At 44.5% G+C, this 12,810-nt stretch overlaps 2 protein-coding genes across 2 annotated transcripts in view; one reads left to right on the top strand and one right to left on the bottom strand.

The window, feature by feature from the left end:
- The window catches only part of TGFB2 (transforming growth factor beta 2), a 57,203-nt gene extending 54,292 nt beyond the window's left edge, over positions 1-2,911 (bottom strand). The window contains exon 1 of the mRNA XM_066316213.1: positions 2,028-2,911. Within this exon, the coding sequence (XP_066172310.1) occupies positions 2,028-2,370 (343 nt within the window). The 5' untranslated portion in view covers positions 2,371-2,911. The remainder of the gene's footprint in view (positions 1-2,027) is intronic.
- LOC136358558 (proline-rich protein 2-like) lies at positions 2,885-3,865 on the top strand. Its single transcript, XM_066314435.1, has one exon. The coding sequence runs from the start codon at positions 2,885-2,887 to the stop codon at positions 3,863-3,865; it is 981 nt and encodes a 326-aa protein (XP_066170532.1).
- The last annotated feature ends 8,945 nt before the right edge of the window (positions 3,866-12,810 follow it).

Here is a 12,810-nt window from a genome sequence, read left to right as displayed (position 1 = left end):
CGGATCCCAAACGTCTGATGCACTCTGTTGGTAGATACCTGCAATCTCTTCTGCCCCTCCAAAACCTCTATCGATTCTTCAGACCAAATCTGGCCCCTGACAGCGTTTTAAAAATAGATCCTCTCTTGCCAATACCATCCAAGTCACACACCACAGATATTTTAATTTTCTGGGAAGTATGCAGCTGCATTTTGGACTGTTGGTTCTTTGAAACTTGCTGAAGCAAGGAGAGAGGACAGATGTGCTCAGGGCGGATGCACTTTGCAATTCTGAGAGACTCTCTGCTACAGGGTCAGCTCCCCAAGCCAAGGCTCTGCTATAGGTCTTCCCAACCTTTGCACATAGGTGCTCCTCTGCCCTGGGTGTCACCTAATAGGTGTCAAAAAGGAAGTGCTGACTTCTACCAAAACCACCAGCAAAATAATAGAGTGCATCAACGTGGAAAACAAGCATGACTTCTGTGTTCTTGCTACGGCTATGAATTACACTGAACCACTCTGCTCATACCCACTTGGCTCCATATATGCGGGGATTTTTTTTAAAAAAAGAAAATATTTCTTCCCCAAGGGTAATAAGGGTGGAGTGTATTTATCATGGCTATTAAGGATGGTGCCATAATTACAATAATAAAATGGCTCTGACTGCCAGGATGTCCTGTACCTGATGTTGTCATTTAAGACTAAAGGAAGAAAAGGAGGCAGCTGCACGGAGCGTGGGGCTCAGATACCTTGGCTGGCATCCTAGGACTATCCCATGCAAGACAGAGCAAGCCCCAAAGCTACAACTTGCTAAACTAAAAATAAATAAGGGGAAAATGCAATTAGAAACTCTAGGATAAAGTTACCAAGATGGCTGAATTATCTATTTAAGCAAGAGCTATGTGCTTTTGAGAAACAGACAGCAAGTATATAGGGCATCAAGTGGTGGGGGAGGGAAGCGAGCTAAATGAAATGACTAGGGACTAGGGTTTGGTTATGTGAACGGTGAAGTTATTTTCTGCTTCTGGTATTTCACTTTCCTCAGTATGATGATGATCTAGATTCTTTTAAGGCAGTGCGGTGCCTTTTCTTTCTTTCCTTTTTTTTTTTTTTTTTTTTTTTTTTACATGCACTTAAGCTTCACTACCAAAACAAAAAGGCACATCGTTATGATTATTAATCACTTTAAGTGGATTTAGTCAGCACAGAGCATTTATACCCTCTTTTTTCTTTTGGGGTTTGGGGTTTTTTTGGTATTTTTGGAGGGGTTTTTTGTGCAAAACGTGGCATGGATCACCAGAAGGTCGTTAAAAACAGCAAAATGCAGACGGGCTGAGACAGGTTCCAAGAACCGAGGCTACCCAGAAGGGAAAAGTTTTTCTGTACCTGAAATGAAAAGTGCCCACGAACCGAAAGGGGAGGCTAGTTAAAGTGGGAAGAGGAGGGAGGACGCCTCAGTCCTCTTTGAGCAGCAATTCGAACAGCAGTCTGCGGGACAGCGTTCTAGAGGGACACAGACAAGACGAGCTGGGGACTTTTTTTTTTTTTTTTTTTTTTTTTTTCTGTCCTTTAAAGACCTCCTTTTCAGTTATGGAGAGATGGAAACCTGCCCATTCCAGCCACTCCAAGGGAAACAAGAGCAGTGGAAAGATATTGGCTCTTTCTGGAGGCTGTACACGGGGCTGCCGGGGAGCTAAAGCCGGTGCTGGGGAGGGAGCGGGATCCCGGGAGGGGGCAGCTCTGCTCAGGTACGTGGTGGCGGCAGCAGAGGCACCCCGAGGCACTCCTGAGTGACTTTAAAGGGGTCTGGACACCTCGCAAGCCTGGGGCAACAGGTGACCCCCCCAAAAAAACACCCACTCAGTCATATGTACGCCCTGTCACCTAAATTAAACCCTAGAAGCCTCCACCTAAGCGCTGCTGAGGATGACAAGCGAGCCGAGCAAAGGAGGCAGATTACGAGGCTTGGGGGTGTTATTTAAAGGTGCCGAGCACCGCTAAGCCTCGGGGGCGAAATTACGCACACATGCACAAACACAGAGGACTTACTTTCGGGGTAAAAAGGCTGCATGTCTATTTTGTAAACTTCTTTGGCGTAATACTCCTCGTCGCTCCTCTCCCTCTCGCAAGTGGCGGCTCTGTGGTTGGCTTTTTCCTGCAGCAGGTCCCTGGTGCTGTTGTAGATGGAGATGACCTCCGGGGGCACCTCCTCGGGCTCGGGGTACTCGTCCGGGGGGCTGGTGAGCTTCAGTTTGCTCAAGATCTGCCCTCGGATTGCCTCGATCCTCTTGCGCATGAACTGATCCATGTCGAGGGTGCTGCAGGTAGACAGGCTGAGAGCCACGGTGGCCAGATCCACGGTGAGGAGCACGCTCAGGAGATAGCAGTGCATTTTAAGTGTTTAAATACAGCGCCCCCCCAACACACCAAAAAAAAAAAAAAAAAAAAAAAAAGACTTTGGGAACGAACGACAACAAGAAAAAAATATCAAAAAATAAAAAAGGGGATCTGTGCAAACAAAGGGGAGCTCTGCAGATAAAATGCTCTTAAAAACCGGGCTGAGAGGGTGGCTCGCAATCGGAAAACGCACGGGAGGCACCAGTGAAAAAAACCAGCAGGAATAATAATAAGGGGGGAAAAAAAGGGAAAAAAAAAAAAAAAAAAGAAAAAAAAAGAAAAAGCAAGTTGCTACAACTAGATAAAATTCCGGGGTGGAGTGAGCCGGACAGCAAAAAAATGAGGAGGAAAAAAGCCCCCAAACAGATAAAACAAACCTACAAATCAAGTAAACGGCAGAGACGCTGCTCTCAGCGCGCTGTAAAACAAAAATCTAAAGGGGGGAGGGAGGAAAGGGGGAAGGAAAAACCCAAAAAAAAAAAAAAGAAGGAGGGCGAGAAGGCGCAGTGATGGGTATCACAGGGCGCTGCCGCAGCCGGCAGAGAGAGGGTGCCGGCGCGGCGCTGAGCCCCGCCGTGCGCCCGCGGCGCCCGACGGCTCCCGGCGGGCAGCGGCACCGCCCCGCGCCCGGCGGCGCTCAGCCCCCGCGGCGGCACCGAGAGCCGCGCACGTGTGCGCCCGGCGGCGCCGAGCCCCGGCCCCCGCGCCCGGCCCGCAGCGGCAGCGGCAGGCGGCGGCCCCGGTCCCGCGGCGGCGCCCGGCGCCCGCGGCGAGCGGCGATCCCGCGTCCGGCCGCGTCCCGCAGGCTGCTGCGTGCGCCCCGCGCCGCATGCACCGACCCACCCCCGCCCGGGCCGCTGCGCGCCGCACCGCTCTTCCCAGCTCCCTCCTCTTCCTCCTCCTTCCGAAACGCCAACCCCGCGCCGCAGTCGGCGAGGCAGCGCCGCCGCGCCCCGGCAGCCTCCCGCGGGTCGCAGGCGCGGAGCCGGCCGCCCGGGGCTGGCCGCAGCGCAGCGCCGCTCTCCCCCCGCGCCGGCCTCCCCCGCGGGGCTGGGGCTGGCCCCGTCCCCGGCGGCTCTAGCGCTCCGCCCGGCGCCCCCCGCCTGCCGCCCCCGGCCCCTCGGCTCTCCCTGCGCGGAGGGGACGGGTGCCAGCAGATAACATCACGGCCGCGCAGGGAGAGGGAGATTTATACGATCTCCCCGCCCCACGTGCTCGGCTCGCTGCGAAGTGACGTGGAGGGGCTGCGGGAGCGGAGGGCTCCGCGCCGCCGCCCGGCTATTTATTCCCCTCCGCGCCACCGGCGAGGGACTCGCCGCAGCCCGGCCGCTGCCGAGGTGCCTCACCCCGGGGCGAGGAGAGGGGAGGCAGAGAAACCGCCGGAGCCGAGAAGAAAAAGCGAGTCCTGCCAGGCTTTTATTTTACTTCTTTTTAAAATAAAGGCTTTAGTGCTTCTCGCACCTATTATTAAAAGTAATTGGGCCAAATAGCACTCCGGCGTTAGAGGAAGAACAACACGCCTCTTGGACACCGCTCAGACGCGTTCCTGTTCGAGGTTGCGGGGCAGCTCTGGCCGCTGCTCTGTCACAGAACGCTCCTCGGCACTGCCCTTCACTTTCACTTCCAAGTGTGTTTTGGGCAATTGTCGCTGTTCCGCGGATACCTTGGTAATCGGTACTACCGGCCAAGGAGAGAGAGACAACAAATGAGAAGGATTTGCTCCTTCGCCGAGGTCTCCTCTCCTGTCAGAAGCGTGCAAATACATCCTCATCTGCACTTGACAGAAACTCTCAAGCCCCAAATGCTTTGGCTATGCCTGTAATTCAATTTTTCCGCAGCCTCTTTTGGCCACAACAAACATCACAGGCTCCATCCATACCCAATCTGCCCCAGGGAAATCACTCCACAGTCTACTAGGCATCCCTCAACTTAATGCCATAAAGCTTTTCCTTTACAGTTCATTTATCATCACTGTACATTAACTTAAAAAAGTGATCAAGTAGCCTTTTTCTTTACTCTCACCCGTTTTAGCTCTACATTCCCTTCTGAATTAAGTTATCACAGGTTTTACTTCCCAGAACTTTCCAATAACATCATGCGAAGTGGGGCAAGGCTTTTTTTGAAAAACCTCTATTTTCAGAGATGAAGAAAGATGTAAAAGATGTACTTGACAGGCCATAGGTGTTCCCAAGAACAGCTCAGCCATTGCCAGAGATATTAGGGGTAAACACACACAAGAGAAAGGAGGTAGCATGACTGGGACCTGGGAGCACACTGAGAGTCATGTAAGACACAAACCAGCCAAACACCACTGAAGGCTTCCTCCAGCTGACCACACCTCAGAAACCATCTTCTTTCTGCAAAATTTTCAGATGTTTTCCAAAGCTGGAGAACGCCAGTCCCCAAATTAAAGGCGAGTTTTCCCTTCCCAGCGAGGAAAAGGGCTTCCTCTGAGCTGCTGTGGCTGTGTGCTGGGGTGCTGGAGGCACCCAGCAGCACAGAGCTGCCACACGCTGTTTGCCTTGGCAGGGCTCTGCTGCAGGGGAATCCTGTGCCAGCACGACCAGCTAACCTCGGACTGCTGTGGGTACCAGCAACCATGACGTTCCCTGAGAGATGGACGAGCTATGAAAATGTATTTTTGACAGGTATGTGTACACACAGACTCTAAAAGTAAACTTCATTCTTTACCAGCGTGTGGGTATGTACAGCCCTCCACACAACCGTGACTGCATCCTCATGGTGCAAGAGTTAAATCCACTTAAATCCATGAATTCTCCTGCAAGGCGAGATTAAACCTCTCTGCCACAACATCACTCTTTTACTGCTCTGTATGTCAATGTCCTGCTCCTACTGACCTCAAAAACACAGCTGCAGTGTCAGGAATGGCAGCGTTTCCAAAATTACTCAAATAAACAAGCAAGCTCAACATGTAGACTCAGCTGGTTTCACTTCTGCAGCACACCTGTACAAAACCAAGGGGACAGTTCCTCGAGCTGTTACATCTCACAGCTCCACTGCTAGCCATCTGAGGAATCAGCTCTGTTACACGAGGTACCTCAATCGCAAATACTTCTAAAGAAAAGGGTTATTAAATTATTTCCTCCAAAAGCTACAGCTGAAACCATGAAGGAATTCCTAATGCAGCAGCTGTGGCCCTGTAACGCTTGGCTCTGTGCGCCACTCACCTCGAGGGCTTAGGAGCAGTGACTGGGACAGTGCTGGACACCCTCCTCCGGCAGCGAACTTATCCCCATCTCTCAGGATCCCTCTGCAGACACAACCTGCCAGATTACAAAACGTTTTGATCCTTGAAAGTTTATTATTGATGGGGGAAAAAACAAAAACCCGACCAACCCAAACTTTGCAGTGTCTTTCACAAACCCTGAAGCCTTAAGTTTGCCCTGCTGGAGGCCATCAACCCCCATGTGTTCACTGCCCAGCGGGTCACACTGCCCACAGAGCTGCAGGAGGTCCAAGCTCCAGAGAAGCCCTCCGTGTAAGCTGCCAGAGATCCAGCCAGGCTGACAGCAAACCAGTCCAACTAGATTTTGAAAGTTGCTGAGATTCCTTCTGATTTGGCAATGATTCCTCAGTGCCTTTTTAGACCATCTAGGAAAAAAAAAAAATAAGATAAATCTTCGGTTTGTTCTCATCTGAGAAAAACCCCTTTGTTTCTCTTCTGACCCTTTTAGTGTGACATAGGGCATTGTCAGGCTTATCCAGGTGCATGTCTCCATTTTGCCTTATGACTGCAACAAAGCTGGATTCCCTAAAACTTCCTGATGTCCCCGTGGTGATGTTTTTGCCATGCGGAACTTCCCAAGCATGCACACTCCATTCCAAAAACCCTGGCCACTTGGGCTAAATCCTCAGCAGCTGCAGAAGCCCACCACACATGCCTGAGCTGCTCCAGTTTGCTCCACGAAGGGACATCTACCTGCTAGCGAAATCATTCAAACACACATCCACATTCATAAACATTGACTTTCCATTATGTAATCTAAATGGAAAATACCTGGAACATATACATCATGATAGATCTGGTCTTAGTTCTAAAATCTCCTCCTTGCACTTTTAGGGAGGCTTTTTTTGCCACCAAAGTCCTGCAAACTAGACTCAAACAGGTGTCATTTTTACCTTGCTAAAGTGAGGAAGACACAGAAGAGGCAATCAAAAATTGTCAAAAATGGCAGGACCAAACTGCAGGCACTCAACAAAGCTGGATAAAGTTTTATATCACAGAATTCAACTGTAATGTGACCTTTTACACAGGTAATTCTGCTTCTACATTCTACTGTTATTTTCATAACTATTATCCCAATTACGGTTTTGTATTTTATCTTGCAAAGCTTTTTAGTTTTTATTCATTCCACAATAGCTTTTATCAATGACTGACTGTTAGTTTCAAAAGCTGCTGGGACTATCAGGCACTGAAGGTTAACTCAGCTTACATTTATCTCTTCCCTGTGCCTCTGTGAAATAGCCTTGTCCTGTGGGGCTGCTGTCAGTAGAAGCTTTGTAAGTCAAAAAGTTGGAATGGGCCCTTAGCATGCATGTGGGAAAAGAACAGAACTTATCTGTTTTGGGGCTTTTAATTCAATACAATACTGTCTTTTTTACATATTAATTTTTTTTTTAATAAACACTAACTGTTTATTAGAAAAACAGAGACACCTGGAAAGTTACTTCACTAAATGTAAAGGTTTCATGTTTCCTATTAAGTTAAAAATTACGTGGTCAGGATTTTACAATTTGTGGTTTCTTTTTAGATTGTTTTGGTTATACGCAAATGCACTGTGCAAAATACAAAGGCAATAATCTTTCTAAAACTGCTGACGACCAGGTCATTAAGTAAGGTGGCTGGTCACATTTCATAAACTAAAGAACATTGTTGGAAGAGGAATAACTTTTAAAAGTTAAGAGGTGACTTTTGTAAATTCTCACACTGATGACGAGCGTAGGATGATTGCACAATTAATTCTTTGTGGCACGCACAGAAATCTGCAGCCGTAACTGTGGTCGTGTAGAATCTCAGTCATTCTGATGCAGGGCGCTAGGGGAAAAAAAACCTTTTGAATTCTCCTTTTTATAAAAATAGACGTATAAAGGTTCAACTCGGAGAGCCAAGGTGGCACCTAATAAAGGTGAGGCAAAGAGGAGATGACAAATAATGGAAAATTGTAATATATACTATAATAAAACCTTAGATTTTACTGTTTATTATCCTTAGTGAAGTAGAAGTCCAAACCACTGTGCTGCACATTTCATTAGTGTGCGCTGTAACGCCTGGATGAATTTGAGAGCAAACCCTGCTGACCTTACTAACACAAGCAGCCCCATTGCCCCAGGATTGCATTTCACACAACCACAGCCCATTCCTGCAGCACTCATGTTCCAGCAGATAAAGGCTATTTTATAGAACATGCTGTTTGACACGCAAGACTGCTACCCATATATACATATGTAACTACTTGTCAACCTGCAAATCAAAGGTATGTTTCCAATATATATATATAAAGAGATAATTTATTTGTGTGAACTAGAACTTCTTTTAAATATATATAGAACAAATATAAAAAATATAACAGGAATAAGAACTTTTATTTTTATATATATTTATAGACACACATACATTTTTGTGTACTTATAAATATAGGTATTCATACATACCTATATACATAAAGAAAGTTCTCATTCCTACAAATAGGTTTAATCATTTCAGTGGAAACAGTCACAAAAGTAGTCAACAGGATCTGATCCAAAAAGCCATTTAGGTGTCATCTCTGAGAACTTATGGAATGGCATCATCTCCCATCATCAAGTAAGAACACAAAGCTGTAATGTCCACACAGCAGTGTATAGTCTGTGTTTAAAACTGCACCTTAAAAGAAGACATCTAGAATGCAGTTAACCCCAAAAAAATCTGTTACCAAAGACCACCAAAAAACCCCAAAACAACAACAACACTGGAACTGTAGACAGGACACCTCAAGCCAGAATGACTGAAATCTGAAGCAAAGGGGAAAAAAATTTCTTATGGATAAAAGGAAAACCGAAGAGAAAGGAACATCACCATTAGTCTGTATTTCAGTGCTATGTTATTCCTCACATGGCTGGGATTTTACAACTCTTAAAATAGCTTCTCTCCAGTTAAGTTGCACCCTGTCTCCACAGAGTACAGCCAGACATTAGGGGTCTAGGGAAGCATCAATAGCATAAACCCCATAACCTAAAAGCATACACATTTCCCATAAAGGCTGCACACATCAGTGCTGCATTCAAAGAGGTTTCTGCTTCCAACAGCTGATTTCCAGCTTTGAATCAGTTAAGATTCAAGTCTTCATAAAAACTTTGCCAGAGAAGTTTCCCCATGGTTACACCTCCTGGAGTCTGATCCCCTCATGTGCTTTCCCCAAATCTGCTTGTCAGCCTTGAGGATGCCACACTAATCTTCTATGTATCATTCCAGTTTTAGTCTATATGCCACTGAAAAAGAGGCCTTCCTTAATCCTAGCACCTGTGGTTTTAATCACCACAGGAAATCCTGTTTCCACTTAAGTCAGTAAGACTTATATATCAGCAGAGGAAAATGATCAGATTCACTAACTAAAAATAAAAATAATTAAAATAAGACAGAGAAATATAAGCTCGGTGGTTTATAAACCAGGGGGCCTTGACATCTACTTATAGCAAGCATGACAAAGTAAAGACAGTAGGGTAAAAGTCATCCCTTTAATCTCAAGGTTTGAACTCGTGACCTGCATCTCCTTCTCAGTATTACAGCTGTTGCCTTCTATTTCTGAACTGCATGGTGATGATTTGGGTTATACATCATTAAGTAACACACAAATGATATCTGTAAATATTGGATTCCTAACAGAGCATCCACTGGAGTTTATTCAACAAATTAAAACCATGTAACTCAAGTCAGAATGTGCACCCAGATTGCGCTGTTAAGTTTTAAGAAAATTACGTGTATAGCAAGATTAATTGGCAGCAACTTCAAAAATGGGCCAGCCAGTAATGCCGTATTTAAATCATATTTTGCAGCTACAAAAAACAAATAGCTCTGGGTCTGGCATCCTGACTCCTTCATAAGCTGCCTTATGCAGTTCCACAGATGAAAAGCTCCAATAAGCTAACACAGCTTCAGAAATGTTTTTTTCCTAATGGTTTTTAAGCAAGACGTGATCAAGAACATCCTAGAAAGCTTACAGAATGCAATGCATTGTTTCATATTACCTCATGAAACAAAACCAAACCTACAACCAAAACAGACCTCCTGCAGTACCAAGCTTTTGTGCTGCACTCACCAGGTAAGTGCAGACGTCTTTGTCTCTCAGCCTTACACATTTTTAAACCAATTTTTTATGCCTGGCTGCTGAAATCAATGAATGCAGTATTCCTGAATGGCTGATTAAACTCCTAGACAAATGATGGTTTGAGCTTGGTGACTCCATCTAGAATTAGACAGATCCATTTCTTTATTAGAAATTTTGATCCATATCCAGATTATTTTAGAGCTGGATTTTGAACAGGCCACCTCTGCAGAGTGGCAAAGATGTTCAATATTTGCTTCTCCTAAATCAATGATCTTTTAGATGGGATTGCAATTAAAGTACTCCCCTGGTTTTAGCTGGGCTCTGTGGACCAGTCTCTAAACTCATCATGGGTAATGTATCAGCATGGATAGAGACTGATAGCTGAAATGCCTCCTCTCACAAATTCCAGTGTCATGTGTACATCCACCTTATTAACAATTAAATCAGAGTATAAAAATGCCTACAAATTGGCTGCAAATGTGCATCAGATCACTAGTGTCCCACATAAAGGACCCGAGTCCATAAGCTCAGTGGACTGCAGTCCTATGAAATTAAAAGTAATTAATTCATCATGGGATAGATAAGCCAGCAATAATTCACTTCAGTCAGCAGCAACTGAAGTGAATAAGAATTGAAGACAACAGCCCATGTCTGGGAGGCACAATATTGACAAAGAAAGTCACATATTTCCTTTCTTACCTGAACCATTTTCTTCACATAAAATGTGTTCCACTTCTTTCATTCTAGGCAATGACACCAAAATTTAAAATAAAAGAACATTCCAGCAGATACAAAAAACAAAACAAAACAAAACAAAAAAAACCAAAAAAAACAACTTATCAGATGGAAGGAACAGCAGTGGCATTGGCAATCCTGGTCTGACCTGCTGGTTCCAGTGCTACAACATCAGAAAGATGTCCAGCATCTCGCAAGGCCTGACCAGTCCCTTTCTAATTGAATCTACAAGAAAGAATATCAATATACCATCTTCCCAATTTGAGCAATGTTCACCCTGAAAGTATATTTGTACTTGGGTCTAATACATTGTTTTGGCTGAGTAATGCATCCTTAAATTGACAATCTTGTCTGAAGGTTCTGAAAAACCTTCCATCTTTTCCTGTTAATTATGAAGAGACACTTAGGAAGCCTTTTCTTAATTAATGTGAATTTCTTAATTAATGTGCATTTCTTTCATAAGGATGTACCACATTTCAGCAGGTACTGTCAAATATTTCACTCCTCTAAAAAAACACCATATACTAAACCACACTGTTGATACCTTTTGTACAAAGGTATCTCCACTAGTGCAGCAATATTGCACTACTGTGCAAAGTGAACCTTTTCTGAAGCTCGTTGGGGTTATAAGTGAGGATGCAGAGTCCCCCGTGGTGGAAAGACTGACAACGTGTGTTTGATTGCCCTTCTCCTCCAAGCAGCCCCGTGAGGTGTGAGTAGGAAAGTGCTATGGGCAGGTATGTCAAAGGCTCAGTTACCAACAGCTCAGGGACTCAGCTCTCCAGTGACAGTTTTCATTCAGTGCCTGACCTCAGGCACCCTTCCTGAAATGGACACAGGCCAGTTCTTGTCCCTGGACAAGAACTTCCCTAAGAAAAAGGCTGCTTCACTGCCCACAAAACTTGCAATTTATGGATCACTTAAAAACCAAAGCAAATCCTCTTGAGATAAACTGTACTCAACATGAAAGTCAGTGCAAAATCCACATAATCAGGAAAGCTTTTCACTATCTTGTTGCTTGAATGTAGCAACACTTTTAATCTTTTCTGTTCTGAACAACTGAGAATGTCCTCCTTTATCAGGATAGAAAAGCAAAATTCAAAGCAAGAGTGACTGAACAGCCATGGGCCTTAAGTCACAATCACCACAATTATATTCATAATGCACTTTATAAAGGCCTCATAAATGGCTAGTGGAGTCTTTAAGTACACTAGATTTTAGAACTATGGCAAAAAACCCTGTTACCTTCTACTTATGACCACACATGCCTACACTATATGACTTAAAGAAATATTAACATAACATCAGCAGATTTTATATTTAACCATTTCGTAATCATAGCAAGAAGTTTCTGATAAGAAGTGTAACCAGTTTATCTTGTAAGTGAACGCTTTCTATTAATTCTTCAGCTAATTCTGAGAATACTATGTAAGAAATCCTAGTGGTATGAAAACCTCAATGCAAGTCTGATCCTGGTTACCAGTTCACAATTAACACCATCACATTTACTGAAAACAGAGTGACGAAAACACTAAAAAAATGTTGTAAAATGATGCTCCAAAAGTTCATGCACTGGTATGAAAGAATGGGCTATTGAATCAGCTGTGCCACTGTGAAGAAATAATGCTTTTTATGAGTATTTCTAAAATAACCTTCCAAAGTGCCTCTTGGAAACTGCTTGTGCTCATGGGTTCACATCCAAAAGCTTGATCAAAGTGCCCTAATTCATTTAACAATTTTGTATCCAACAGGCTAAGCACATGGATTTAAAGAAAAATAGGTCTTTTCAAGGGATAGAGCATTACACAAACACAAGGATCTTTCATGTTGAAGGTATTCAGTTTGACTGGGGTTCCATTTTTAACATGGCCCTTAAAAAAGGCAATTTGAAAATATGCATATCAAAACCATGTTTTATCCAGGAAATATCATTGCTAAAAGTCTGAAGAAGAATGATAAAGAAAAAGCCCTCATCTGCTAGAACACTTACAGAGGTGAAACATTGGTTTACATGCTGCAAGAGGTTAGAAGCCACTGCTTTAGAACAGCAGTAAATGAAATGTACAGTCTTCCACCATCTGTTAATCAAGAACTTGTTCAGTCTCCAGTGTCTGAGGTCTTAGACTCCCGAGTTTAACATCTTATTTAGCACAAGGACCCAATCTGTGTAACATGATCCTGAGTCTCCACTACCTCAAGCCTTCTCCTGGCCCTCTCACTCCTTACCTCAGCAAGTCTTGAAGAAATCATTGAGCAATTTGCAGGGATTGGAAGTGAACAACACTGATGACTGCTCTGTGTGTATATTAACTGTGCCAGGACTCATTTCATAAGAATGAGAAGTTTGTCATTTTCAGTTGTGCAGAGTGTTTTGT

The sequence above is a fragment of the Sylvia atricapilla genome, chromosome 3, assembly GCF_009819655.1.
Source record: "Sylvia atricapilla isolate bSylAtr1 chromosome 3, bSylAtr1.pri, whole genome shotgun sequence".
In the NCBI taxonomy this organism is placed as follows: domain Eukaryota; kingdom Metazoa; phylum Chordata; class Aves; order Passeriformes; family Sylviidae; genus Sylvia; species Sylvia atricapilla.
Note: the sequence above shows the minus strand (reverse complement) of the source record. Positions and strands in the feature narration are given on the sequence as shown.

Coding starts and splice junctions, on each gene's coding strand:
- LOC136358558 (XM_066314435.1), top strand. CDS start 2,885: ATGGGTATCACAGGGCGCTGCCGCAGCCGGCAGAGAGAGGGTGCCGGC.